This window comes from Xiphophorus maculatus, chromosome 5, assembly GCF_002775205.1.
Source record: "Xiphophorus maculatus strain JP 163 A chromosome 5, X_maculatus-5.0-male, whole genome shotgun sequence".
Taxonomy (NCBI): Eukaryota; Metazoa; Chordata; class Actinopteri; order Cyprinodontiformes; family Poeciliidae; genus Xiphophorus; species Xiphophorus maculatus.
In genome coordinates this window covers 7,235,208-7,260,946 of record NC_036447.1, presented here as the reverse complement: position 1 = coordinate 7,260,946, position 25,739 = coordinate 7,235,208, and the positions used below count along the sequence as shown (strand labels likewise).

Sequence of the window (25,739 nt, the reverse complement as noted above, 5' to 3'; positions counted from 1 at the left end):
TGTACTTTTGGGTGCACTTCTCAGACATCATGAACAGAAAAAAGAAATCTAATCCCTGTATAAACATAACTGACACAATAGTACACAGCGTCTGATTTGTTCCTAGAAGCTAATCCTAGATTATGTAAGATAATTTGCTCCTTTATCAATTAGACACTTTAGATTACAGACTATTACAGCTCAAACTTTAAAGATTTGTGACGCTCGTTAGCTGTGAGACAAAGGCCTTCACATGACACAGCAAAAAAATAAAAAATCCCATCAAACCAGTTTCATTTTCTGCTTTCTGACTCAGATAAAAATAGATTTGCATTAATACAAAACATTTTTCTTGTCTCGTGTCAAGCAGTTGTCGGACTGATCATTGCACAATGGTGCAGAGCATATTTTTCTAAAGTAAAACAGAAAAAGTATGACATAAATCAGAGAACTAAGACAAGCTATAGTAGATAATATAAAACTATATTCACAAAAACATATTTAAAAGCAATACATAAAAGACAATGTGAATCGTCCATGTAGCTCATTGCATTCCGACTTCAAATGTGTCAAAAATGTCGAGAATATGCAGAAAAAGACAGAGCAAAGGTCTGTCTTTAAGAGAAGGTTTCTAAAAAGGTTTAAGGAATATTTTAAACAGGTTTCAAACATGCGTTCAAACTATTTTGGTGTGTACTTTGCAAACCAAACAGCATTGGGTTAGGATACTTGAATAATTAAAAATCCTGAAAATTAACTTTTGAACAACCCCCCCCCCCCCCCCAGCAGATTGCAGCATTCATGAGAGACTTAAAGTAGTTAATATCATTTTTTTCATATCATTAAAGATAGCATTGTTTTCATTTTTTCATTCCCCTTTTAAAACATCCTACCTTCAGGGAGGCAATGCAAATAATTTGAAGGTGGTAAAACAGGTTGGTCAACTTGCATTGATCCTATAAAAAGCAACAACATACAACAAGTTTCTCATTCTCTGGATTCATCATCTGAATACAGGTCTACCTGCAGAAATAAAAAAGTAAGAAATCTTCTCTTTTTATTATTAATAACTGCACTGTATTATTATTCTTACATTGTGAACTTGCCCTTCCTGTCTCGTCTCTATTATTCATGGGTTGTTTTTATGTTTTTTACCTTTGTGTGCATGCTGCCATTTACCATTAATCGTGCCTGCAATACTTGAATTTACCTGCTGTCGATCAGTAAAGGATATTTCTAGATTATTACTTGTACTGTATGGACATTCTACCGATCCCTTATATTATATTTTATCACATTATATATGTTTTCTTAATGATCTGTTCCTGATGCTTTTAAAACAAAGACATAAAACGTAATATAACCTCCTGAGACCCAGCAATACATTTTTGTCCTCTGTGGAGGACATAGGTTTTTTTGTTCATAACTCTGAAACCATACATGCCACTGTGTTAAATCATGTTGGTCCTTAGAGAGGACATCCTGGGCCTCAAAATGTGTTCATATTTGCCACAAGAGAGTCCCGATGTCCTCTCCAAAGGACATACTGTAATAAATAAATAATAACATGTTTTGAAACTTTTTCAATTGTAGTGATGTTTTTTCACTCCAAAGAGTCATGTAGTGAAAAAAAAAAAAATTTCAAAAACCTTTTTTTTTCTGGGTCTCAGGATTATAGTTGTATTTTTATATTATATATTAAACAGGGTACGTCCCAACACATAAAATACAACAAAATGTTGAGCTAAATATAACTTTTAGCCATATTTCTTCTTGGTAATGCATGAAAAATAATTGCTTATAATAAGCCAGAACCTTTTGAAAACTTGTCATATTTTTAAAAGAGTATTGATGCTTTATTTTCCCAATGTTTTTTCCCTGAATGCATAAAGTATTTTATGCTATTCTCACAATGCTTGTTTGTTTAAATTTAAACTCAGTCACAAGAAGTGATGGTGTCGCTTCTTGTCCTTACAAACAACCTTTATTTTTTCTATTAGAGGTGACATGAAGCTGGGTTTGCTGGCGCTGCTGGTTCTGGCAGCACTGCTGCCCAACCTTTCTGACAGTCGCATTGTCTCCAAATGCGAGCTGAAGGACAAACTTGCAGAGGCAATCAACAAGACCAGAGGACCAGAACAAGTTACAGAAGAAATTCTGGCAGAAAGTAAGTTATATAGTTATATTTCATGAGAGTAACTTATTTTATCCATAGCGAAAATCACTTGGAAAAACAGATTTAGGAAAAAATGGCATTTGAAAAAGCTATGATAAGAAGCTTTCTCAGTTCCACATAAAACTGTTTTAATAGGATTCTCTTACTTTTGGGAAACAGATCTGCAATTTATGCAAGACATGTTAGCTTTCTTCATATTTCCCACCAAACAGTGACATGACATTTAGTAACCACAACACTTTTAGCCAAACAAAAAATATATTATGTAACAATTGCCCCTTTCAGATCATTGTTCTTCTGTAAACACACATCCACAAACCCACACTATTTTTCCTTTTACAAAGTCTATCTGTCAACCTTTATATGATGTGCTTTCTGTGACTGGAGAACCAAAAATTCTTGACTTCCTTGTTTGTATGTCACAATCATAACACTGGCAAATTACTGCAGACAATTAAATACAAGAAAAGTTGTTTTATGCCATCTACATGTTGCAGTATACTTGGGTTTCCACTAAAGAATGTATTTCTCAGATCAAACAGACAATGGAAGATCATGAGTTGCCTCTGGTCTGTGTGTGTGTGTATTTCACAAAACAAAAGAGTGATCTGAAAGGGGCTGGAAAAGTTATGTTAAATACCGTCCTTCTGATCTGCTTTTTTTTCCCTTTTGTCTTTGTGTGCTGTCTTCCTCACCTTGCATAACTGGTTTGCTCTAGTTATCTGTGAGGTCAACAGGAGATCTAATTTGAACACCAGCCTGGTAAAGACGGAGGGCTTTCGCCATCCTCTGACTTCAAATGTCACATCTGGCAGCAGACACAAGAGAGAAGCCTCTTCCAGAGGAAGGCACCACTCAGAGGAGACAGATAGTTATGAGGAAAACATGATTCAGGAAAGAAACATGGAGAAACACAATGAGCACAAGAGCGATGAAGATAGCTTTGAGATCAGTGAGGAAGATGAAGAGGTCTCAAACTCAACTTCAGTACTGGGCAACCGAAGAAAGCGGGGAGCTCATGAAAGGAGAAGGAACTACTCAAGGGGAAAGGGCAAGGACAACTCTCATGAGAAAAAGAAGAAGCATGATAGCAGCGAAAGTAAGGACATGAGCAATGAAGACAGCCATGAGACAACTGAAGAAGTGCCCTCAAATTCAACTGCAGCTCCTGGAAACAACAGACAAAAGCGTGGAGCCCATAACAATAGAAGAGACCCCTCAGGGGAAAGAAGAGATAAAGGAAAGTCTCATAAGAAAGAGAAGAAGCATGATAGCAGCGAAAGTGAGGACATGAGCAATGAAGACAGCCATGAGACAACTGAAAAAGTGCCCTCAAATTCAACTGCAGCTCCTGGAAACAACAGACAAAAGCGTGGAGCCCGTGACAATAGAAGAGACCCCTCAGGGGAAAGAAGTGGCAAAGGAAAGTCTCATAAGAAAGAGAAGAAGCATGATAGCAGCGAAAGTGAGGACATGAGCAATGAAGACAGCCATGAGACAACTGAAAAAGTGCCCTCAAATTCAACTGCAGCTCCTGGAAACAACAGACAAAAGCGTGGAGCCCGTGACAATAGAAGAGACCCCTCAGGGGAAAGAAGAGATAAAGGAAAGTCTCATAAGAAAGAGAAGAAGCATGATAGCAGCGAAAGTGAGGACATGAGCAATGAAGACAGCCATGAGACAACTGAAAAAGTGCCCTCAAATTCAACTGCAGCTCCTGGAAACAACAGACAAAAGCGTGGAGCCCGTGACAATAGAAGAGACCCCTCAGGGGAAAGAAGTGGCAAAGGAAAGTCTCATAAGAAAGAGAAGAAGCATGATAGCAGCGAAAGTGAGGACATGAGCAATGAAGACAGCCATGAGACAACTGAAAAAGTGCCCTCAAATTCAACTGCAGCTCCTGGAAACAACAGACAAAAGCGTGGAGCCCGTGACAATAGAAGAGACCCCTCAGGGGAAAGAAGAGATAAAGGAAAGTCTCATAAGAAAGAGAAGAAGCATGATAGCAGCGAAAGTGAGGACATGAGCAATGAAGACAGCCATGAGACAACTGAAAAAGTGCCCTCAAATTCAACTGCAGCTCCTGGAAACAACAGACAAAAGCGTGGAGCCCGTGACAATAGAAGAGACCCCTCAGGGGAAAGAAGAGGAAAGGGCAAAGGAAAGTCTCATGAGAGAAAGAGGGGACATGACAGCAGTGAAAGTGAGGACATGAGCAATGAAGACAGCCATGAGACAACTGAAATAGTGCCCTCAAATTCAACTGCAGCTCCTGGAAACAACAGACGGAAGCGTGGAGCCCATGACAATAGAAGAGACCCCTCAGGGGAAAGAAAAGGAAAGGGCAAAGAAAAGTCTCCTAAGACAACTGCAGCCTCTGCCTCTTATGGTATCTTCCAGCTGAGTGATGGCTATTTCTGTGATTCCGGTAACAATTTGTCCAGAAATCTCTGCCAGAAATCCTGCACAGGTGAGTTTATTACACCAAAACAAATAAAAAACAAAGAATCAACTCACTACCCACTAAAGATGTTAATGTTATAAATTGTTCTTCTTCTCCTTATAAGACTTCACCAATGATGACATAACGGATGACATTGAGTGTTTCTTGAAGGCATTCTTTGATGGGTAAGCCAAAATACAGTACATCCATGTGTAATTTTTTTTGTTCCTTAGTTTATTAGTGCAATAGTCTTTCAGTACACTAATACACTTAGTCATTGATTTTGTATCTATGTTAAAATTTGCAGTTGTACCAGCGGTAATACTTGGTACATCTCATTCAGACACATGTCTCATTCAGTTCCTGACTCATCTGGAACTGAGCATTAATCAGTTCCAGATTAGCATTATTCGAGCATTAATCGATGTCGTTACAGTGCGGACATAGCGTGCAATGGCTGTCCTCCGCTCTGACTATTTGTATACTGCAGAACAGGAAGCGGGAGGGGCTGATGGCAGCAGTCATTGCTTGGTCAGGAAAGTTGGGTTGCAGCGGTGCTGCAAAATGTTGTTGGCATTAAAATCTCCAACGACACTAATAAAATGTCACTAGATTAGTTAATACCAGTTTAAAAAAGCAAAGTCACTTCAGGTTCTGAAAAAAATGCTAAATATAGTGACAAAGTTGCTAAGTTGGCAACACTGCTTCTGTTGTCCTGACCACACCCTGCTTCCCCTCTCCGATCAACCCCAAACTGGACCACACTCCGCTGTGTCCCTTGGCTCTGCCCACTGCATCTCTTGGCTCCGCCCACTTTGTTGGACTTTTTCAAAATTAGTCAGGTTATGCTTTCTCAGTCAGATTAGTTATGCTAACAAGGACTGCTGCAGAATTATTGGATGATTTTGAATGCTTTCTATATTCTATATCTACCTTTATTTTTGTTACATTCAAAAAACAAAAGGCTAGCTGTTAATAATCTACAGTATTTGTTCTGCTTTTTGAATAGTTTTTAAGATGTCTGTTTTTAATTGCACAGGTATCTTCGGAGGTCCCGTTCTCACCACTGTGACGATGAAGCAGGAACATCCCTTCAAGATTGCTCCTAAGTGTCTCTGAAGGCACATTTTCTTCCACCAGGTTTACTTCCACTGTGGGTTGTAGATCACTGAATTGAAGCATTGTTTTCTTGTTTTTGTTGACTATAACAGCAATACCTTTTCATCAATCCTTTTCTTAAAGATAACAAAAAAGGTTTTGTTAGATTTAGGGCTTACTGTAGATGTTTTTAAACCTAGTGATTTAAATAACTTCTGATTTATAGCAGTCTCTGTAATAAAGGTGAAAAAGTGTAACTATCTATCTGACTATCTATAAACAGTTCTTATAATATCTATCATCTATTTGGTGACTGATAACGTTTTAGATACACCAATAGGACCTGGTGATATTCATCCAAAGTGTAACATTTTAGGTCTGTAATAAAAATGCTAAAAATTGTTCTCTGTTGTCAAGTTTTTATCTTCTTTTACAATTTACCATCAAAGATCTTTGAAATAACAGTGAAAAAAACATGAAGACATCCATTTGGAAAGGAACAGATGGAGGACATGTGAATCATGAGTTATGGTCTGAGTGTCTAACAGACTTACCTTCACAAGCAGAACATTACAGAAAGGAAAAAAGAAAGAAAGGTGGAGAAAATGTTTAAAGGGAAAGAAGATAGGAGTAGAAGAGAGATGCATAGAGACAACACAAATCAATACCATGAAAGTCTGCCTCTACACCTGCAGAAAAAGAGAAAACAACAAAACTGAGAACCCACATCAACAAACATGCATATATAACAACATCACTGGTACAAGTGTGGACAAAATCTGTGTGATAACAGATCAGGCTGAGACTCTGGCAAATGGCAAAGAGCAAAGCTTTGTTTCGTTTGCAGACGGAGAACAACACAGCAAAGAGCTGCTCTGAGTTCTGATTTGGAGCTGCAAGTCCTCACAATATATAGAACTCATGTTACACAATATGGTCACTCCAGTTTCAGTTGAACAATTTTCATGCAGTCACATAACCACACTGGAGGGTCAGTTAACTCCTTGGATGATAAACATCTTGTTCAAATATGTGAGTTTCCAAAAATCAGGTTTGCTAATGGAACAATTTTGCATAACAAGAACATTGTCAAACCAGAATATCCAGGAGGTGCATCAATTTCTTAAAACTCTGAGCTGGTGATATTCCATAGAGAAACTTGTTAAGACTCAGGGCTTATTCCATCACACTATAATTATCTAAACTATCTGTTCTTATCTGTTAACAAATACTGGTGCCTTGCTGTGGTATGTATGGTGAGGCATTAGTCTCTATCAGCCTGCTGCAGTTGCTGCAGGGACCCCTCTGACTGGTTCTGCAGAAACTCTCTAGCCCAGGGGTGGGCAATCCTGGTCCTCGAGGGCCAGTGTCCTGCAACTCTTAGATGTCTCCCTGATCCAATACACTTGAATCCAATACTTGACTCACCTCCTAAGTGCAGTCAAGTTCTCCAGAGTCCTGCTAACGACCTCATTATTTGTCTCAGGTGTGTTGAAGTAGAGATGCATCTAAAAGTTGCAGGAGACCGGCCTGATGATTTTCAGTTGTTCTGTAAGAGAAACACAGTAGTTAAGCATTTTTTCATCACAAAGTGTGGTAACTTCTCCTGGGTGGTTGGGTGGGCCCATTTTCATATTTGGTGGACCTGCAAAAAGGATTTCAAAAGGACTGAGGTTATTTCTCTGACGGCGGCGCATGCGCATCTACATAAGTCCTAGGGGTAATGCTTGTACCCAGTTCAGGCCAGTTTATTCACATATTTTTAATAGTTTATTCTTTAAGGTCCCATTTTCTCTTTCCACAGCTCCTCCACTCTGTGGGTGATAGGAACAGTGTTTCACCAGGTTGATGTTGACCATCTCTGAGATGTGTGTGAGGATTTGATTTGCAAAATGTGCACTATTGTCACTGGAAATTTTCCTAGGGGCACCCCATCTGCACATGATGTCTCTCAGTAGAATTTTTGCCACAGTCTGTGCTGTTGCATACTGGACAGGAAATGCTTCAGCCCATTTGGAGAACATATCAACAATGACCAAATAGTATTTTTTCTTTTCAACAGGGGTTAATTCAATGAAATCAATCATTAGATGTTAAAAATGTGGTGTTACCTGTGGGTGAGCACCTTGACCTTGCAGTTTTATGCCTTTTGAGACATTGTTTTCAGCACAAATTAAGCAATTTGAGCGGTATTCATCTGCTACTTTGGAAAACTTTTGGGTGTACCAGTTGCGATCCATTTCTCTTAACATACCTCCCTTTGACACATGGTCATCTCTATGTGTCAATACACAGAATAGCCTGAAAAAATGATGAGGAAGACATGGATTACCATTCGGACCTATCCAAACAGAATCAATAAATTTGGCTCCAGCTGTCTTTCAGTGTTGTTTTTCAACTGGTGAGGCAAAACTTTGGAGGTCAGAGAGTGACAGGTCAGTTTCTCCCCTTGTGGTTTGCAGGGAGAGCTGCTGAGATGTTGGCAGGGGTAATAGAGAAGCTGCTTTGGCTGCTTTGTCAGCTCTGGCATTTCCTGTTGAAATTGGGTCAGAAGCATTTGTGTGAGCAACACATTTCACAATGGCTAGAGCAGAGGGCAATATTATGGCATCTAGTAAGTCAGCCACTAGATGCCATAAAATGGGGGTTTTGTCTGATCTTAAAAATAAACGTTGTTTCCACAGTGCACCAAAATCATGGACTACACCAAATGCATAAACAGGAGTCAGTGTAGATGTTAGCAGTTTTTTCAGAGGCTAAAATGCATGCTCTCGTGAGGGCCACTAGTTCTGCTGCTTGTGCAAAGTAGTGGCGAAGCGGGTTTTCTTCTAGCACCTCCCTTGGGGTAACCACAGCATAGCCACTATTAATGGCACCTGTGAGTGGATCTCTGAATGTAGAGCCATCCACAAAGAACTCTTTGTGAACTCTAAATCAGTATCTGGCAGGGGTTCCTGCTTCAGATCGGACCGGGGAGAACAGAGGACGTATAGTTCTGCCACACAGTCATGAGGTTGGCCTTCCTCGGGTGTGGGCAATAGAGTTGATGGGTTCAGAATGTTGCAACGTTTGATAGTGATGTTTGGCATATCCAATAATGCTGAATGGTACCTCAGCCACCTTGCTGTGGACAGGTGAGCTGTTTTTTGTTCATTTAAAATTAATGTAACCGCGTGGGGAATGAGTAGGGTCAGATCCGAATATCCCACAATGTCCCTGGATGCAACTACAGCTTTTTCAGCGGCCGCCACTGCACGCAAACAGTGTGGTAGACCTGCTGCAACTGCATCCAATTTGAATGAAAAATAGGCGACTGGTTTCAATCTGTCACCATGTTTTTGGAGCAAAACAGAAGTCATGCAACCTCCTCGCTCATCCACTGTCTGTATAAACGGACAAGATGGACCAGGAATACCCAGTGAGAGCACATTGCAGTTGTTTTTTCAGCGCTTCAAATGATGTCAATGCTTCAGACGTCCATGTAACCCTTGAGCTCATTTGAAACCCTTTTTCATGGCACACTTCTCTTAATGGTTTCTCAAACTCAGCATAACTCGGAATGAAATGCCTACAGTAGCCACAGAGTCCTAAGAAGGACATCAGTTGTTTCTTAGTCTCAGGCAATGGCAAAGAGACAATAGCTTTCACTCTGCTCTCAGCAATGGCCCTACCTTCACGAGGGATCATGTATCCCAGAAATGTTACAGTGGCTTGTACAAACTGCAATTTTGTTTTGGAGGCCTTATGGCCATTTTGTGCTAGGGAAATCAGGAGCCTCAAGCTCTGTTCCCTACACTCTTCTTCAGTGGGTGCTGCTAGAAGTACAACCCCTGGCAAAAAGTATGGAATCACCAGTCTTGGATGAGCACTCATTCAGACATTTCATGCTGTAAAACAAACTCAGATCAAAAACATGATACAATATTAAGGTCGTTCCAAAGTGCAACTCGTTGGCCTTCAGGAACACTCAAAGAAATGAAGAGAAAACATTGTGGAAGTCAGTGAATGATACTTTAATTGACCAAACACAGGGAAATAAATATGGAATCACTCAATTCTGAGGAAAAAAGTATGGAATCATGAAAAACGCATAAACAAAAGACCATTCAAAATACATCACTAGTATTTAGTTGCACCACCTTTGGCTTTTATAACAGCTTTCAGTCTGTGAGGCATGGACTTGATGAGTGACAAACAGTATTCTGCATCAATTTGGTGCCAACTCTCTTTGATAGCAGTTGCCAGATCAGCTTTGCTGGTTGGACCCTTCTTGTGGACCATTTTTTTCAATCTCCACCACAGGTTTTCAATTGGGTTGAGATCTGGACTATTTGCAGGCCATGACATCGACTGAATGTGTCTTTCTTCAAGGAATGCCTTCACTGTTTTTGCCCGATGGCACGATGCATTGTCATCTTGGAAAATTATTTCATCATCACCAAACATCTGTTCAATTGAAGGGATGAGAAAACTGTCCAAAATGTCAATGTAAACTTGTGCATTGATAGAAGAATTAACCACAGTAATCTCCCCAGTGCCTTTGCCTGACATGCAGCCCCATATCATCAAGGACTGTGGAAATTTGGTTGTTTTCTTCAGGCAGGCCTCTTCATAAATCTCACTGGAACGGCACCAAACAAAAGTTCCAGCATCATCACCTTGTCCAATGCAGATTCTTGACTCATCACTGAAGACAACTTTCATCCAGTCATCCACAGTCCATGATTGCCTCTCCTTAGCCCATTGGAGTCTCGTTCTTTTATGTTTAGGTGTCAATGCTGGTTTTCGTTTAGCTTTCCTGTATTGAAATCCCATCTCCTTTAGGCGATTTCTTACGGTTCGGTCACATACATTGACTCCAACTTCCTCCCATTTATGCTTCATCTGTTTAGTTGTACTTTTTCGGTTTTCAAGACAAATGGCCTTAAGTTGTTTGTCTTGACGCTTTGATGTCTTTCTTGGTCTACCAGTACGCTTGGCTTTAACAACCATTCCATGCTGTTTGTATTTGGTCCATATCTTGGATACAGCTGACTGTGAACAGCCCACATCTTTAGCAACCATGCGTGAAGGGTTACCTTCCTCAAGAAGTTTCACAATCCTCTCTTTTGTTTCAAGGGACATTTCTCTTGTTGGAGCCATGGTTCTCACCACTCCACTTCGTCCAGCAGCCCTCCAAGGTGTCATGACTGCAGGTGTTTTGAACTGCACACTAACGGGCACATCTAATCTGGGGCAGGTGTCCATTTAGGGAAAGGAAATAGACTGGGTGTGTCCTTTCTTTTCTACCTCCAATTTGAGTGATTCCACACTTTTTTCCTCAGAATTGAGTGATTCCATATTTATTTCCCTGTGCTTGGTCAATAAAAGTATCATTCACTGACTCCCACAATAGTTTCTTTTCATTTCTTTGAGTGTTCCTGAAAGCCAACAAGTTGCACTTTGGAACGACCTTAATATTGTATCATGTTTTTGATCTGAGTTTGTTTTACAGCATGAAATGTCTGAATGAGTGCTCATCCAAGACTGGTGATTCCATACTTTTTGCCAGGGGTTGTAGATCATCAACATATTGCAACAGCGAGCATGTGTCTGGTAGTGTAAAACCTGTCAGATTATCATTGAGAGCCAGGTGAAAAATGGTGGGTTATTTGAGCCTGGTGAATGTATAGGAACGACCTTTGAACTGAAGATATTCAGTTTGCCTACACTAACCACTCAAAAATGTAGAGTAGTGTAGATATGTTCAGGAATGATGTTACTGTCTCAGGCTGTTTACAGACTCTGAGGCCTTGTGGAGAGCATTCAATTTGATGGAACATTTTTAGAATTAGATCTGTGGCCAGTAAGTTAATAGGACACTTACTGGACAGCAAAAATTGATGTGAGTGCATGGATCCATCAAAAGGGTCCATCACTGTGGGTGGTTTTGTAACTGGTTCAGGGATAGTTGTTCTTGATGCACCAGTTGAGTGAACGGTTTTCCCTGACAGAGGAGCTTGTGGGAGACATTTTTTCATTATTAAGGATTGAGTAGCTCCAGAGTCAACCAAAAAAATCAATGTTATGTCCTGCAATTTGCACTGTGAGCATGCATAACACCTGATGAGCATTTGAGGAAATTTTCATATAAGTTTGGACATCATATGGTATATGTGTGCATATACTTGCGGTTTGTTGAGCTGGAGGCTGACTGGACTGTTGCTCCAGCGGCACCGAGGGTAGTCAGGTAGAGTATCCTCCTCTGCCTGAATGATTGTAGCCGGCCCGAGGCTTCCCTGGAGCCTTTTGGTGGGGCAGGCTCTAGCCCAGTGGTCTGTGGCTCCGCAGATGAAACATGTACCAGGGGATCCTGTTGACTGATGGGCATATTGACCTGGGGGTGGCTCTTTCTTTGTTGCTGCTGGAACCTAGGGGAAGGGGAAATGTTCATAGAACTGGTTGCTGCTTGCAGGAGGGTCACTTGAGCATCTTCCATGAGTTTATCTTTTCTCTTTTTGGACTTTCTTTCTTTCTCTTGATGATTCTTATAAGCATGGTTTGCATGTTGTCTCAGGGTAACCATTCTGCATTGGTCATTCCAACCAATGTAAGACTGCTTCTCAGCACCCCTGATGTCTTCATGGAGACCCTCCAAGAAGGCTTGGCATAGGATGGTCTCAAAGGGTCCTGGTCTTCCAGCATCTGCCCAGTTGTTGGGTTCTTTGATGCCAGAGTGAACTTTGAACACTTCAAGAAGGTGCTGGTAGTATTCATTTGGTTTCTCATTTGGTCTTTGAACACAGTCTTTGATGACGCTGTACTGTGGATTAATAGGCATTGCTTGAATCAGGGGGTTTTCAAGTCCGATGATCACAGCAGTGTAGTAGTTGTTGGCTGCATTATTATAGTCTGGGTGGTGTAGTCTGTAATTTATTGCTAAAGAATTTCCAAGGAGGGAAACAACTATAATTCCATAGATGGCGATGAGAATTTCTTTGAGTTCAAACAAAGTTGGTCTGGTCGTGGCAGCCATTTCCACCAGGGCATCATAAACAGCTTTTCCACCTTTCTCAGGAACTAGCATGTGTTGTCTAGCCAGTCCCAGGAGGATGTTGGGTTCCCACACTCTGAACACTAGCTGTGGTCTTTGTGGACCCGCCACCTCGATCATTGGGGCGGTAGTGACATGTTTATTCCCGTCTTTGGTGCTTCTGGTGATTCTTTTTGGGATCGTGCTTGGTTCTCCTTCCTTTGAGGCACTGTGTGTCTTCTTGGGGGGTGCAGTGTCTTCTGGCACTGGTTCTGGTTCAGAGTCCTCTTTAATGTCCTGTAATTCTCTGCCACCAGCTGCTCCAGGTCCCAAGTCTTGGACCTGAGGAACTACGGCGGGAGGAGGCAGTCCTTGGACTTGTGGGATGATCACTGGCCACTGATAGGAGTCATCCTTGAGGCTGTGAGGGTCCCAGAGTCCTAGTGGGGTTGTTTTCTTCTTCTTTTGCTTTAGGCTCTGAATGTCATATGGTGGTGGAGAATGGAGTTCAGGCAAAGTACGGTAGAGTTGAGCCTGTAACGGTGCTGATGGTGCCGTTGGATGCAAGGCCTCAGTCGCTCCGCATGTAACAGAAAAACAAGATGTTTTAGTCTTTTTATTCTTTTCTGACTCTGGAAATGGTGTTGTATCTGCTTGTGGTGTTGGTGCAGGAATATGTGGTGAGGTTGCTGACTGCTGCTTTTTCTTAAATCCTATTTTTTTGTACCAACTGGAGCTTTGACTGTTGTTGTAATGTTTTGCTCTATTTCTTCCAGAGAGTGAATATATCTGTGTGTGCTTGTATAGTTGCATCTAAATGACCTGGAATTTTCTTCCTGCTTTTGAGTTTATCTCTCTGTCTGACCAAGGCTACTTCTAGTTTCTCAATGTCATCTGGTTCTAGAGACCCATTTTCTGGAAATCCAAATTTATAATGCCACTGTGACACAAACTGGAGCACCGGACCTGTCTTGACATATAATCTGCCAACGGTCCAACTGGGGTGTAATGTTTCTGATTTCTCGAGAAAGATCCTCCCATGATTAATCTCTACCTTAAAACTCTTAAAAAACCTTAGTAATTAATTAAAAATCTCATGCACTACTCTCAGTTGAATAGATTCAGCCTATATTTATCCTTAGTTGAACTAAGTCAACCTACTCTCAGCTGAATGAATCAGCCTACTCTCAGTTGAATAAATTCAACCTACGTTACCTTTAAAAGAGTTGCTCTTTTCTCAGCGTTGGGTCTTTACATCGTATTAGTATTTATTTTGTCTTTATATTAGTTACAGCTTATAGTCAGTTTACGTTATTTCATTTAAACATCTATTTTCTATTGGGTGCACAATTTAGTTAATGTCTGTCTGAATGGTTTACTTACACTTGTTCTTTTGTTTGAGGTGATGCAATTACAGACCAGCTGGAGGAGGAAACTTGCAAGAAACCATTTGATTTTCTGAAAGACTGAAGAGGGGAGACTTTGTTGTTTCAAGTTGATTTTAATTAGTTAATTTTGTCACTTAAATATTCACTTATTATTGTTTGTGCTAAGTTAAAGTTAGTTTTGCTTTATTTGTTTCATAAGATGCTTTAGTTAATTTTGTATTTGTTTGTTCGTTTGTTGTTGTGCCTCCATCATGTGGTAGATTTAGATTACTCCACCCCTATTCAAGCAGCCTTTTGTTCTTTGTTTGCAGGTCAGTTCTGTTTGTGTTCAGTTAGAGTTCAGTTGACCTCAGTTAAATTGGGCCCAAATTTGTTACTTATACTTTGACTTATTCTTGCATTAAATCTTTGTTAACTAATTTTGGAAGAATTAAATTTAAACTATTTCTACTTTGAACACCTTTCTGTCCTCGTTTGAGTCTGGTCCCTCACAAGGCAGGTGGATACATTTTAGGATAGATTGAATTTAGTTGTGAAGGAAAGAAACTGTAGGGAAATTAAATATTCATAGTGAAGCTACTGCCACAACTAGTTATTAAATTTTTTTTTTCATTTGGAAAGCTTCTTCCCTTCATAAATTGTAATTAAAAAGCAGCTTTCTTGTGTTTACCCATGTTATATTTGACTGATATTAAAAAATTGTTTGATCTAAAACATTTAAATTAGACAAAACCCAAAAACAGATTAAATCTATTATTTGAAAAACATAAACCGGGAGTTTTACAGAAATATTCGACTGGGAGCTATGGACTGATTTCTGTAACAATTTCTGTAAAAGGTTTCCAATATGTCTGGTACAAATAAGGGTCTATAAAAAACAAAATTAACTATTATTCTTGTACTGTTTTATTTAATACGTTCTAATGCTCATTCCAATCATATTTTTAGTTGTTGCTACTGTTTCAGATTCGTCCAGTTTGTCATGTATGAACGTCAGGGCCTCAGATGATGGGAAAAACTTTTTTCTAAACTCTGGTTGGAGCAACTGCGCCATCTAGAGTCCAGTATTATTATCACACTTTTGAGTAATGACATTTCAGTCTAAATAAGAGAAATGTCCCATTCACCTCTGAATAATTTATGGATGGTTGGGTACTTCAGCATTGGAAAATATCTTTGAAATGAACTTATCAATAGTCATCTCTCCAGAAAAGAAAAATAGTTTATGTTGGACAAAATAAACAGACATGTAATCCTGATATAATAATTAGTTTTCCAGTTTCATCCTCAAAATAACTCGTTTAATCAATTTCTCTGTAAATTAACTAAGTGTGGTGTGTCAAAACTTGACAACTTTTATAAATCTCTAAAAATAATTTTTGGAATGTATTTTTTAAAACTTTTGGAGTTTTAATTTCACAGATAAACTGTGCTGTTCATTTTAGAATCCCATGCCTTTAATTCTTTCATATGTACAATTTTTTATTGTCACTAATTGTAATCTTTGCTTGCAAAACTTTCTGCTTGCTTGTAGGGAACAAAAGACGTGAAATCCTGCTTTCAGACTAAAAATGTATGCTCTTGGATTATGGCAGAAAAATTGCCCCATACTAAAAAATATCCACCAACGAAGTTAGAAATTTACAAGTTATTTCTAGAACATTTATGAGATTGATCTAAAGTTTTCTGAGCTTTTTGGTGGAAATTTATAACTCCTTTTCTTTTCTATCTCCAATGACCCTAATTAGCTGTTTCAGCAGTTATTAAATAAATAAAATATTAAATATCTTTTACGTACTTCAATGTATTAATGTCTTTTTATCGCTCTGTAAACCACATCACAACACATGGCACATGCTTCATATTTTTTATTCATTTATAATGCTCAATAATTTGGTAAAGAAAGACCGTTCATTCTATTGAGATGTTAGGGTGAAACAAAGTTTCTCAGCATTCACTGAAGTAATGGTCCAGTTTCTGGCAGTCGCCACCTATGAGTTCCTTGACACTGCAAGCAAACAGAGGGGATCACTCAATAAAGCACATATTGTCATTTGTTAATCAAGCTGTCAAAAAAAATATAAAAAACTAACAAGAGTGAAACATTTTCATAAATTAGACTTACGCGTTCCAAAGCTCCTTTGAGTTCTTTGCCATGAAGCCTTTTGTTCTGTTGAAGAAAGTAAAAAATAACAAATATATTTGTCATTTTGTATTGATTCTTCCTCGAACTGCTTAATTTTAACATTGTTTAGTTCTGTTAAAAAGGTATTTATTCCCCTACAGATTTCTTCTGTTTTTTGCTTTTATTGTCACAATCTAATAATTTAGATCATCCATCCCAACAATATGCAATCCAGTGGAAACATCACGATTTCTCTGATGATATATTGTGGCAAAAAAAACCAAAAACAGAAGAAATCTGTAAGGGGACAGACACTTTTTTGCCGTACTTCATATAACTCAACCACCATCATGAAAATATTTAAGAATACACAGTTTACCATCAGGAACTTGATGTCCCACTTTGGTACAACATACAAAATAAAAATAAACAAATAAAAACTTACACAAGCTCATTGATGAGCGTCACCACACAGGTGATGTCATCAGAGATGTCGTCATCAGTTAGTTCTAAGAAAAAAAAACACAAAAACAGTATTTCCTGTTTAAGATGACAGAACAAAAAGACTTGAGGAAAACAGTAAAAAAATGTTAACAGTCCTCATATTACTCTACATGTGACACCTAAGCAATGAGTAGCTTAACATGTAACTCTAACCCTGCCCCAGATAATTATTGAAAAGAAAAAATTCCAGGAAAAGTGGGCGGAGCCAAGACACGCAGACGGGCGTGGCCAAGTGCCAAGTGTGGGGATGAGCAGAGGGGGGCTGTGGTACTATTGCTATGAACTTTGTAGTGTAGAGGAATATAATTATATTATTAGGTAAAAATTATGTTGTTTGGTTGGTTCGCACTAAGTTATGTTTTAACCTAAAAGAAATGTATTGTGTCAAATGGACTGGGTCAATCCGAAGAGCGGAAATACTCTTTATGGAGTTGTTTTTTACTGAGGAAATTTGGCGCCGTTAAAGGTCAGTTTGACCTGAATAACTTGGAAGTCCTTTCCCTTTTCTTGCTTGCAAAGCATAAAATTGGACCGAAATGTGATGGGAGGAAAGCTGTTTAGACCGATAAGAATAACATATGAGTGATGGAGTGGCTTGTTTAGCACTTTTGAAACGGAGCAGATGTTGGGGGTCAATAGGTCTGAATATTCCCAAAGAACTTCCAATACACACTCAGTGTAAGACGGAGCCAAATGAACTACGTAAATGGAGGAAAGCAACGCCATTGATCGAGGCTTCCCAATACACACCAGTAGAGCTGGGACTCTATAAAAAGCTGATATCAGAAGTAGAAGAGAAGAGACTTTGGGACTACTGTAACAATGTGTTTTGGATATTTTGGTTCCGCAGATGTGCATTAAAAATCTCTTCTCGTTTGACCATGAAAAGATGGAGTTCCGAGTCTTATTTAAACCTTTATTTATATATTCCATGAGTTTAGGCAACTTTAATTTCCTCAATAGTAGCGACTTTTTTTTAAATCCAAAAAACCAACAAGTGGCAAATCTAAACTTTTTTTGTGCTGTTTTATGTTTGAGATGGTTTTAAATCTGAATTCAGAGCTGCATGACATAAAACAGTACCGTTTTAAACAGCTTACGTTTGACAAAATGAAACATTTTTAGGCAACATAATATGAACTCAACAAATTTGCACAGAAATTTAAAGATAGAACCCTGTCAGTAAAAAAAAAGTAGATTTGGGGGTTCCACATGAAAACATAACCCCACACCCACACAATCATTGAAAAAATACACAGAAGTGGGTGGAGCCAAGATACACTGAGGGGCGTGGCTATGGCTGTATTTAGCAAGCAACTTTTTGTCAGAAATACAACAAGTGAGAAATGTAGCTGTGTTTTTCTGTGTTGAAAAGACTTTGATGTTTGAGTGAGATGTTTTATATCCCTAAGGAAGCTGTGTAAAGTTGGTCAGTTTAAAATAATAGGAGAATTAACTGCTTAGGCGATATCAGTGCTAGCTTACTTTGGCCTACTTTGACCAAACCAGCACTGATACGGTTTTAGGCAAAATAATGCAAAACTGAACAAATTTACACAAAAATGTCAACATTTGTACATAAACACAAAGACAGAACCCTAAACAACCTGTTCAGACAGTTTGTCAGCAAAAAACGTTGATTTTGGATAAACATTTTAAGGTGTGGATTACTGAAAATGTAACCCTGCCCCCCCAACACAATTTTTGAAAAAAATTTTGTTAGCAAAAAACAGTTGATTTGTGGGTTAGTTACACAATAACCGTGTACTTACTGTTGCAGTTGATACCACAGATGTTGAGTGAGGTGCTGTTGGTGCTGCTGCAGACCAAATTCCCGGGGAGTTGGAAAAGGCCGTAAAGGGTCACATTCACATCATCCTCGTTGCTTTCGGAGGACTTGCTGTTCTCCTGGCCTTTTCCCTTCCCTTTATTCTTGTCCTCCTCCTTAGATTCAGATGATTTGCTCTCACTTGGATTCTCCTGACTTTCTTTTCCCGTCCCATGGCTCAGTTTGGTCACGGCATTGGTGTCAAAGCCTGAAAGACGCTCCGCGTGGCAGACCACTGAAAAGTTTAAAATGAAATCAGTAATTGATTTGACTGTTCAGTTTTCTCAAATCATTTTTCAACAACAAGCAAACACCATTATGATTTAACTTTGCCTACAATTATTTGTTTTTTATCTAGAAACAAAATCGGGTACCAACCCTTGGCTAAGAAGACTTCTTCAGTCAGTCCGTTCACCGTTACATTGTTTGGTAGGGACTTGAATGCCACTATCAGCTGCTGCCTCAGTTCACATTTGGTCACATTTCGAGCTCCGGCCAGGCTGCATCCCAGCACAACAAAAGCAAAAAGCGCAAGAGTCTTTATCTTGACACGAAACATCTTCTCTGACTCTGAGCCTGTGTGTCATGGTGCTTATATGTCTTGTAGGGATCATTGACAGCAAAGAATCACGGGACACCCATTGTCCTCCTGAATAAAGGCCTCTCCCTAAGCTCTCAATGGTGATGTAAAATCTCACAGCTATTTTGAGTTTTAGATCACCAAAGAGGCTTGGGGAAGAAACTGATACATCCACATGAAACTATCTTTTCTCATTTTTAGGTCACATCTGATCCAGTTGAAAGGAGACTGAAGACCTGGTAAGATGAAACGATTTATCTTCCCCACGTCACCATGAGGCATTTATAATTTCCATGAACATAGAGTGGGCGAACAGAATGAAATAACATCCTGAGCACAACTATCAGGTTTAAACAGTCTCCAAAGGAAGAACAACAGTAAAAATAAAAAAAAACAGCATAATTAATCCCTGATCATTCAGAGCGCCAGACGTCTGAAAAATAAATATAGAACAGTATTGTGGCAAAAGAAAGGTTTTGTTGCAGTCTGTCCAGAAAACAAACCAACAGAGGGTTATCATGTGTTAAAACAGCCGTATATGATTTCCTACCCTGCAAGTAACGTTAGAGGAACAAAATTAGTGATAGTTTTATTTGTTTTTACGTCAGTGTCATGTGTTATTACTGTTACAAGGGAAACCTGGGTGTGGTTTTTTCCAGACATAACCATCGAAACTTTCTGAACAGAAACAGTTTGGTTCAGAATGTCTGCAGGTTTCAGGGCAAACCAATCAGTGGGTGGATTTCAGGACACCGGAGGTATCGTTAGGATCATCCTTCCCTGAGATCCGGTTATGTGATGAGGTGGAAAATGGTTTCTGCTCACCATATGGCGTAGATTTTAGCAGAGAATTTTTTTCAAATGTTCATAAGCTGGGTTTCCACAGACTGTATAATTGTGCAAATTGGAATTGTGACAATAAATAAATTGCTTAATTGAGACACATCAATTTTGAGAGAAGGTTTTTGCAATAGGTCAGGTGATTTTTTTCCTTTGCTGTATCAAAATTTGTGTGATTTGCAATGCAAACATTTTTTTTCCATCACACAAGTCACATGATCAACAGCTGGATGTCACTATTGGCAGAAAAGAGAAAACGACAGGAAGAAGTAGGATGATGGTGGTCATGATTTCTAATGACTTACCGCATTAATAAACTTATTCACATGTGATTTTTGTGTTTCTTATTTAATGGAAACACCGTAATTGCAAAATCTTGTCCCTTTGGCATTAGACAAAATTTTGTGCACATTACAAATGCACACAACAAATGAGAGACAACATTCACAAGAAATGCAAACCTGTGCCCACTTTTTTTAACAGACCACAATTAAAAACATGTGGATGCCCATAATTAAATTTATGTACAGTAGACTACAACTGTCCTTAAATCAATCTATTCTCATTTATGGGTCAAAATTGATCACATATATAAGAGAAAGAGAGAACCTGGCTAGATAAGCAAGTCATCATAGAAAAGTAAAGGACAGAGTGTACTAAATGTGAGAACATCCTGAGTGCAGCTATCATGTTAAGTCAGACAGAAACAGAACAAAAGAAACAAAAACAAAGCAGCTGTTTCAGTTGGAGCAGAAGTGTTTCTACTACTTTAATCACATTTTCAAAATGTCTGCCTGTGCTCCTCTGTTAGAGAGGAGAGCAAAATTATGGTGCAAGAGAAAAGAATGAAGTTAAGGTGTACCTCGTTTGAAACAAAATACAGCTGGCAGGTCATGCTAGATGTGAACCCAGGAAAACCACATGTTGAAACTGGATTATAATGTGCAACCAACTAAGTAAACATAAACCTATATAGGTTTGCAGCTTAATGTAAAAGCAATGCAGCGTTCCTATAACTATAGCCAGGAAGATTTCAAACACAGACAGAAAATGTGATGTGGTTTACAGAGCGATAAAAAGACATTAATACATTGAAGTACGTCAAAGATATCTAATATTTTATTTATTTAATAACTGCAGAAACAGCTAATTAGGGTCATTGTAGATAGAAAAGAAAAGGAGTTATAAATTTCCACCAAAAAGCTCAGAAACCTTTAGATCAATCTCATAAATGTTCTAGAAATAACTTGTAAATTTCTGACTTCATTGGTGGATATTTTTTAGTATGGGGCAATTTTTATGCCATGATCCAAGAGCACACATTTTCAGTCTGAAAGCAGGATTTCACGTCTTTTGTTCCCTACAAGCAAGCAGAAAGTTTTGCAAGCGAAGATTACAATTAGTGACAATAAAAAATTGTGCATATGAAAGAATTAAATGCATAGGATTCTGAAATGAACAGCACAGTTTATCTGTGAAATTAAAACTCCAAAAGTTTTAAAAAATACATTCCAGAAATTATTTTTAGAGATTTATAAAAGTTGTCAAGTTTTGACACACCACACTAAGTTAATTTACAGAGAAATAGATTAAACAAGTTATTTTGAGGATGAAACTGAAAAACTATAATAAATTATTATATCAGGATTACATGTCTGTTTATTTTGTCCAACATAAACTATTTTTCTTTTCTGGAGAGATTACTACTGATAAGTCCATTTCAAAGATATTTTCCAATGCTGAAGTACCCAACCATCCATAAATTATTCAGAGGTGAATGGGACATTTCTCTTATTTAGACTGAAATGTCATTACTCAAAAGTGTGATAATAATACTGGACACTAGATGGCGCAGTTGCTCCAACCAGAGCTTAGAAAAAAGTTTTTCCCATCATCTGAGGCCCTGACGTTCATACGTGACAAACTGGACGAATCTGAAACAGTAGCAACAACTAAAAATATGATTGGAATGAGCATTAGAAAGTATTAAATAACAAAGTACAAGAATAATAGTTATTTTTGTTTTTATAGACCCTTATTTTTACCAGACATATTGGAAACCTTTTACAGAAATTGTTACAGAAATCAGTCCACAGCTCCCAGTCGAATATCTCTGTAAACCTCCCAGTTTATGTTTTTCAAATAATAGATTTAATCTGTTTTTGGGTTTTGTCTCATTTAAATGTTTCAGATCAAACAATTTTTAATATCAGTCAACATAACATGGGTAAACACAAGAAAGCTGCTTTTTATTACAATCTATGAAGGGAAGAAGCTTTCCAGATGAAAAAAAAAATTTAATAACTAGTTGTGGCAGTAGCTTCACTAGGCATGTTTAATTCCCCTACAGTTTCTTTCCTTCACAACTAAATTCAATCTATCCTAAAATGTATCCACCTGCCTTGTGAGGGACCAGACTCAAACGAGGACAGAAAAGTATTCAAAGTAGAAACAGTTTAAATTTAATTCTTCCAAAAATAGTTAACAAAGATTTAATGCAAGAATTAGTCAAAGTATAAGTAACAAATTTGGGCCCAATTTAACTGAGGTCAACTGAACTCTAACTGAACACAAACAGAACTGACCTGCAAACAAAGAACTAAAGGCTGCTTGAGTAGGGGTGGAGATGGTATGAAAGCATGGTGGTGGTTGCATTATGCTGGGGATCTGTGTTCGTTTTTTAATTTTACAAATTTTGTAAGGTTGCATTAATTTTGTGGCACTGCGGTTCTGCATTTTAGCTTATTTTGTTACATAATCAATGTCACATATTGTTCATGTGGAGATTTATTGGCTTACAGTAAAACTTAGCAAGAATAAGAGGATTTTAATCCAAATGTTTATGATTTCTCTCCCGTCATGCCTGAACTGAAAAGAAAATTATTTTTATAATTTCCCACACAAAAAGGCAGATCACTGCAGAGATTTCTACATATTTATTATTCATTAAGACACCTTTGAGATTAGAACTCATAAAATATCCATATAAACATTTTCACACAATTCATATTTACACATTTAGAAAAACAACTTGATGTGGTAGGATGAGCATCTCCTGCTTGTCTGTAACTTTGTCTGTTTCTTTCGTTTCCAGTAGCAACAAATTTCCCTGACCATTTTTCTGATACTACAAAACTACATTTAATATTGAATATTTAGTGTTAAGCAGCTCTTAAACAAAACAGATAAATATTTTCCAGAGCCTTAGTGTCTGATTTCATGTTGTTCTAAAGTTGTTTTTTAATTGTGAAGTTAAAGCTGCATTTTGTAACTTTTGTACAAAATGCATTTTGTTACATATTTATTTAAAATTGTCCCCATGTCATGACAGTTTGGTATGAGAAAGAAAATCTGTGAAAAAAATCAAGCTCCTCCATGTTCTCCCAGAGCTAACTAGAAAGAACTAATCAGACAGGAGGTGGGTCTTAGCGCTGTCAATCACCCTCTGTGCTCGCACCTCTTTTCTCCCCATCATCCCCCTTACTGCAGCTAGAAGAGCCTGTTGTGAAGGCTAAGGCTAGTTAGCATACTCACTGTTTTTCTGTAACTGTAAATTGTTTCTTCTCCATTAGCAAGTTTAGCAGCGCATTCATGAGGTTGATTGACAGCTCTAAGACCCACCTCCTGGCTCTGATTGGTTGTTTTTCTACTCCTTAAGACAAAAATAGCAGCTAAAGTAGGAGAAACAACCAATCAATGTCAGGAGGAGGGTCTAAGCGCTGTTAATCACAATCTCATGTGGCGCTGCTCATCCACCCCCGTTGCTCTCTGCTACACTAGAGCTAGCATAACTTGTTTTGTGAATGCTAAGGCAGTTTTCCTGTAACAGTGAGTTGTTTCTCTGTCATTAGTATATTTAGCAGTGAGAACATGAGGATGATTGACAGCTCTAAGACCCGCCTCCTGGCTCTGATTGGTTGCTTTTCCATTTCTTAAGACAGCAGTAGCTTGGGGAAGAGAAGAAGATCGATCTTTTCACAGATTATCTGTCTCATAACAAACTATCACAACATGGTGACAGTTTTAACAAATGTGTCAAAATTATATGTTTTTGATTAAATAAAAGTGAATGAGATCCAACTTTAATATCTCATCACACAGTCTGGATGTTATGTTTCAGCTCAGGGCCCAGCAGGGCCTCCAGGTTTTCTATCTTCATCGCCTCTACGTCTCTGGAGCTGGCCAGGCTGGCGGCTCGGGTGATTTTGGTGAGCGTTTCCTCGTACGGCGGCGGCAGATAAACCATAATGAAGACGCCGTCCGATCCGTCAGAACTGGTGCTAGTGTGGCGCTCGGCGTTCCTGGTCAGGGAGGCTAGAAACTCTGCGTTGGCGTCTGCGTCCTGGACGTCCAGGGCAATTATGTTGGCCAGGGTAAGTTTGTGACGGAAACAGCGTTTGTAGATCAGACCAGCCAGGAGAGCCAGCAGGAAAACGGAGACGATCGGGAGACAAATGTACAACGCCAGCTCTGAGCCTCTGTCCTCTTCTAACTCCACATCAGGCCAGGTGATGATCTGAAGATCAGCAAGAAAGATACAGATTTAAAAACCTGATTTTCTTACATTACACCATAGAGGATGGTATCTGAAAAGTAACACATGAAAACAAGTAATAATTTCACTGGATTTCTGCTTTTAAAACCTGAACAAAATGATTAGAACCTTTATAATCTGCATTACAACTACAGAGGGCCAAAAGGGACAAAATTAAATAAAAACACCATTAAATCATTAATTAAAATGAACCATGAAATAAACGTTAAATTCAATGTTGAAATATGTATTTAATTGACAATTAATTGATTAAATATGTAAAATTATAATAACAGATGCAAATAATTGTCTATGTCAAGGTTTTGTTCTTGCTTTAAGAACAGGTTGAAGCTGCACCAAAGTGTGCAAATATAAAATCAGAATAGAATAAAATGACAGAACGAAAATAAAACATATTCATGTAATTTTTCACTAGCTTGAGCGTCTTTAATTTGTTCCAGTTTAAAAACTACAAAACTCAGAAAGAAAGTGCAAAGTTACTGGTACTTTTAATAGTACTAATACTAAAAGTACCATGTTTTTTCTATGCAATTACTCCATTAAAAACTGAAAACCTGCTGCAATCTGCATTTGTTATTGTAACTGTATTTAAAAACATGATTTAATTCTTTCTCATTTTTACCCAAAGTTATTCTAGAAGGTCCAGAGAGACTGTTTGTTTTCTGTTATGTTTTTGTTTTTTCTCTACAGATGAATTTCTTTATGACATCATGTCATATGTTGGGTTAATTGTGTGTAACACAGCTGACCAAAATCAGCATTTTCTGTTATTTCAAATTGATTACTTTCCCCTCTGTAGAAGTTAGAAGACATGTTGTTTTGTTTTCAGTAGTAAGACGCTATTAAATCCTATTTGTGTGGATTCCAGATTCGAATGCGTGCACGACGTTAGTGGCCTAAAACCGAAGGTTTCTGGGGATTTGCCAGCTGGGAAAGAGTGGTTGGATTTTGTCTTGACTTAAAGCCGCATCAGCAGATAAGACAAAAGCTGAATTTACATTTGATCCACACATGAGGCTGATCTTTCAACCTTCCAGCTGCTACAGAACAGCATGGCTGTTGTTTACTTCAGTGTCTCTAAATTCCCTCCCAGTAATCACTTACGCTCAGGGTATCTAAAAATGTTACTCGAGTAAGAGTATTTCTGCTTTAGCATATTTTTACTCAGGTAAAAGTAAAAAGTAGCCACGCAAGAAATTCCTTAAGTAAGA

At 38.4% G+C, this 25,739-nt stretch overlaps 2 protein-coding genes across 2 annotated transcripts; one reads left to right on the top strand and one right to left on the bottom strand.

The window, feature by feature from the left end:
• Nucleotides 1-974: 974 nt before the first annotated feature.
• Nucleotides 975-6,098, top strand: LOC102221702 (hepatoma-derived growth factor-related protein 2-like). Its single transcript, XM_023333205.1, has 5 exons — nucleotides 975-1,018; nucleotides 1,980-2,146; nucleotides 2,874-4,625; nucleotides 4,723-4,783; nucleotides 5,638-6,098. Exons 2-5 carry the CDS (start codon nucleotides 1,987-1,989, stop codon nucleotides 5,705-5,707), a joined length of 2,043 nt encoding a protein of 680 aa, XP_023188973.1. The 5' UTR covers nucleotides 975-1,018; nucleotides 1,980-1,986; the 3' UTR covers nucleotides 5,708-6,098.
• A 9,851-nt stretch (nucleotides 6,099-15,949) lies between these two features.
• On the bottom strand, nucleotides 15,950-19,120 carry LOC102232086 (alpha-lactalbumin-like). Its single transcript, XM_005797467.2, has 5 exons — nucleotides 18,932-19,120; nucleotides 18,498-18,788; nucleotides 16,667-16,730; nucleotides 16,222-16,266; nucleotides 15,950-16,104 (listed from the first exon to the last, which is right to left on the bottom strand). The coding sequence occupies exons 1-5, from the start codon at nucleotides 19,110-19,112 to the stop codon at nucleotides 16,044-16,046; spliced, it is 642 nt and encodes a 213-aa protein (XP_005797524.1). The 5' UTR covers nucleotides 19,113-19,120; the 3' UTR covers nucleotides 15,950-16,043.
• Between the last annotated feature and the right edge of the window lie 6,619 nt (nucleotides 19,121-25,739).

Bases quoted from the DNA above. Each gene is read 5' to 3' on its own strand.
- LOC102221702 (XM_023333205.1), top strand. From the start codon at position 1,987: ATGAAGCTGGGTTTGCTGGCGCTGCTGGTTCTGGCAGCACTGCTGCCC. The intron at 2,147-2,873 runs GTAAGTTATATA...GGTTTGCTCTAG, and splicing joins AGAAGAAATTCTGGCAGAAA to TTATCTGTGAGGTCAACAGG. The intron at 4,626-4,722 runs GTGAGTTTATTA...TCTCCTTATAAG, and splicing joins CTGCCAGAAATCCTGCACAG to ACTTCACCAATGATGACATA.
- LOC102232086 (XM_005797467.2), bottom strand. From the start codon at position 19,112: ATGTTTCGTGTCAAGATAAAGACTCTTGCGCTTTTTGCTTTTGTTGTG. The intron at 18,789-18,931 runs GTTGGTACCCGA...TAAACTTTTCAG, and splicing joins AGAAGTCTTCTTAGCCAAGG to TGGTCTGCCACGCGGAGCGT. The intron at 16,105-16,221 runs GTAAGTCTAATT...GTTTGCTTGCAG, and splicing joins TCAAAGGAGCTTTGGAACGC to TGTCAAGGAACTCATAGGTG.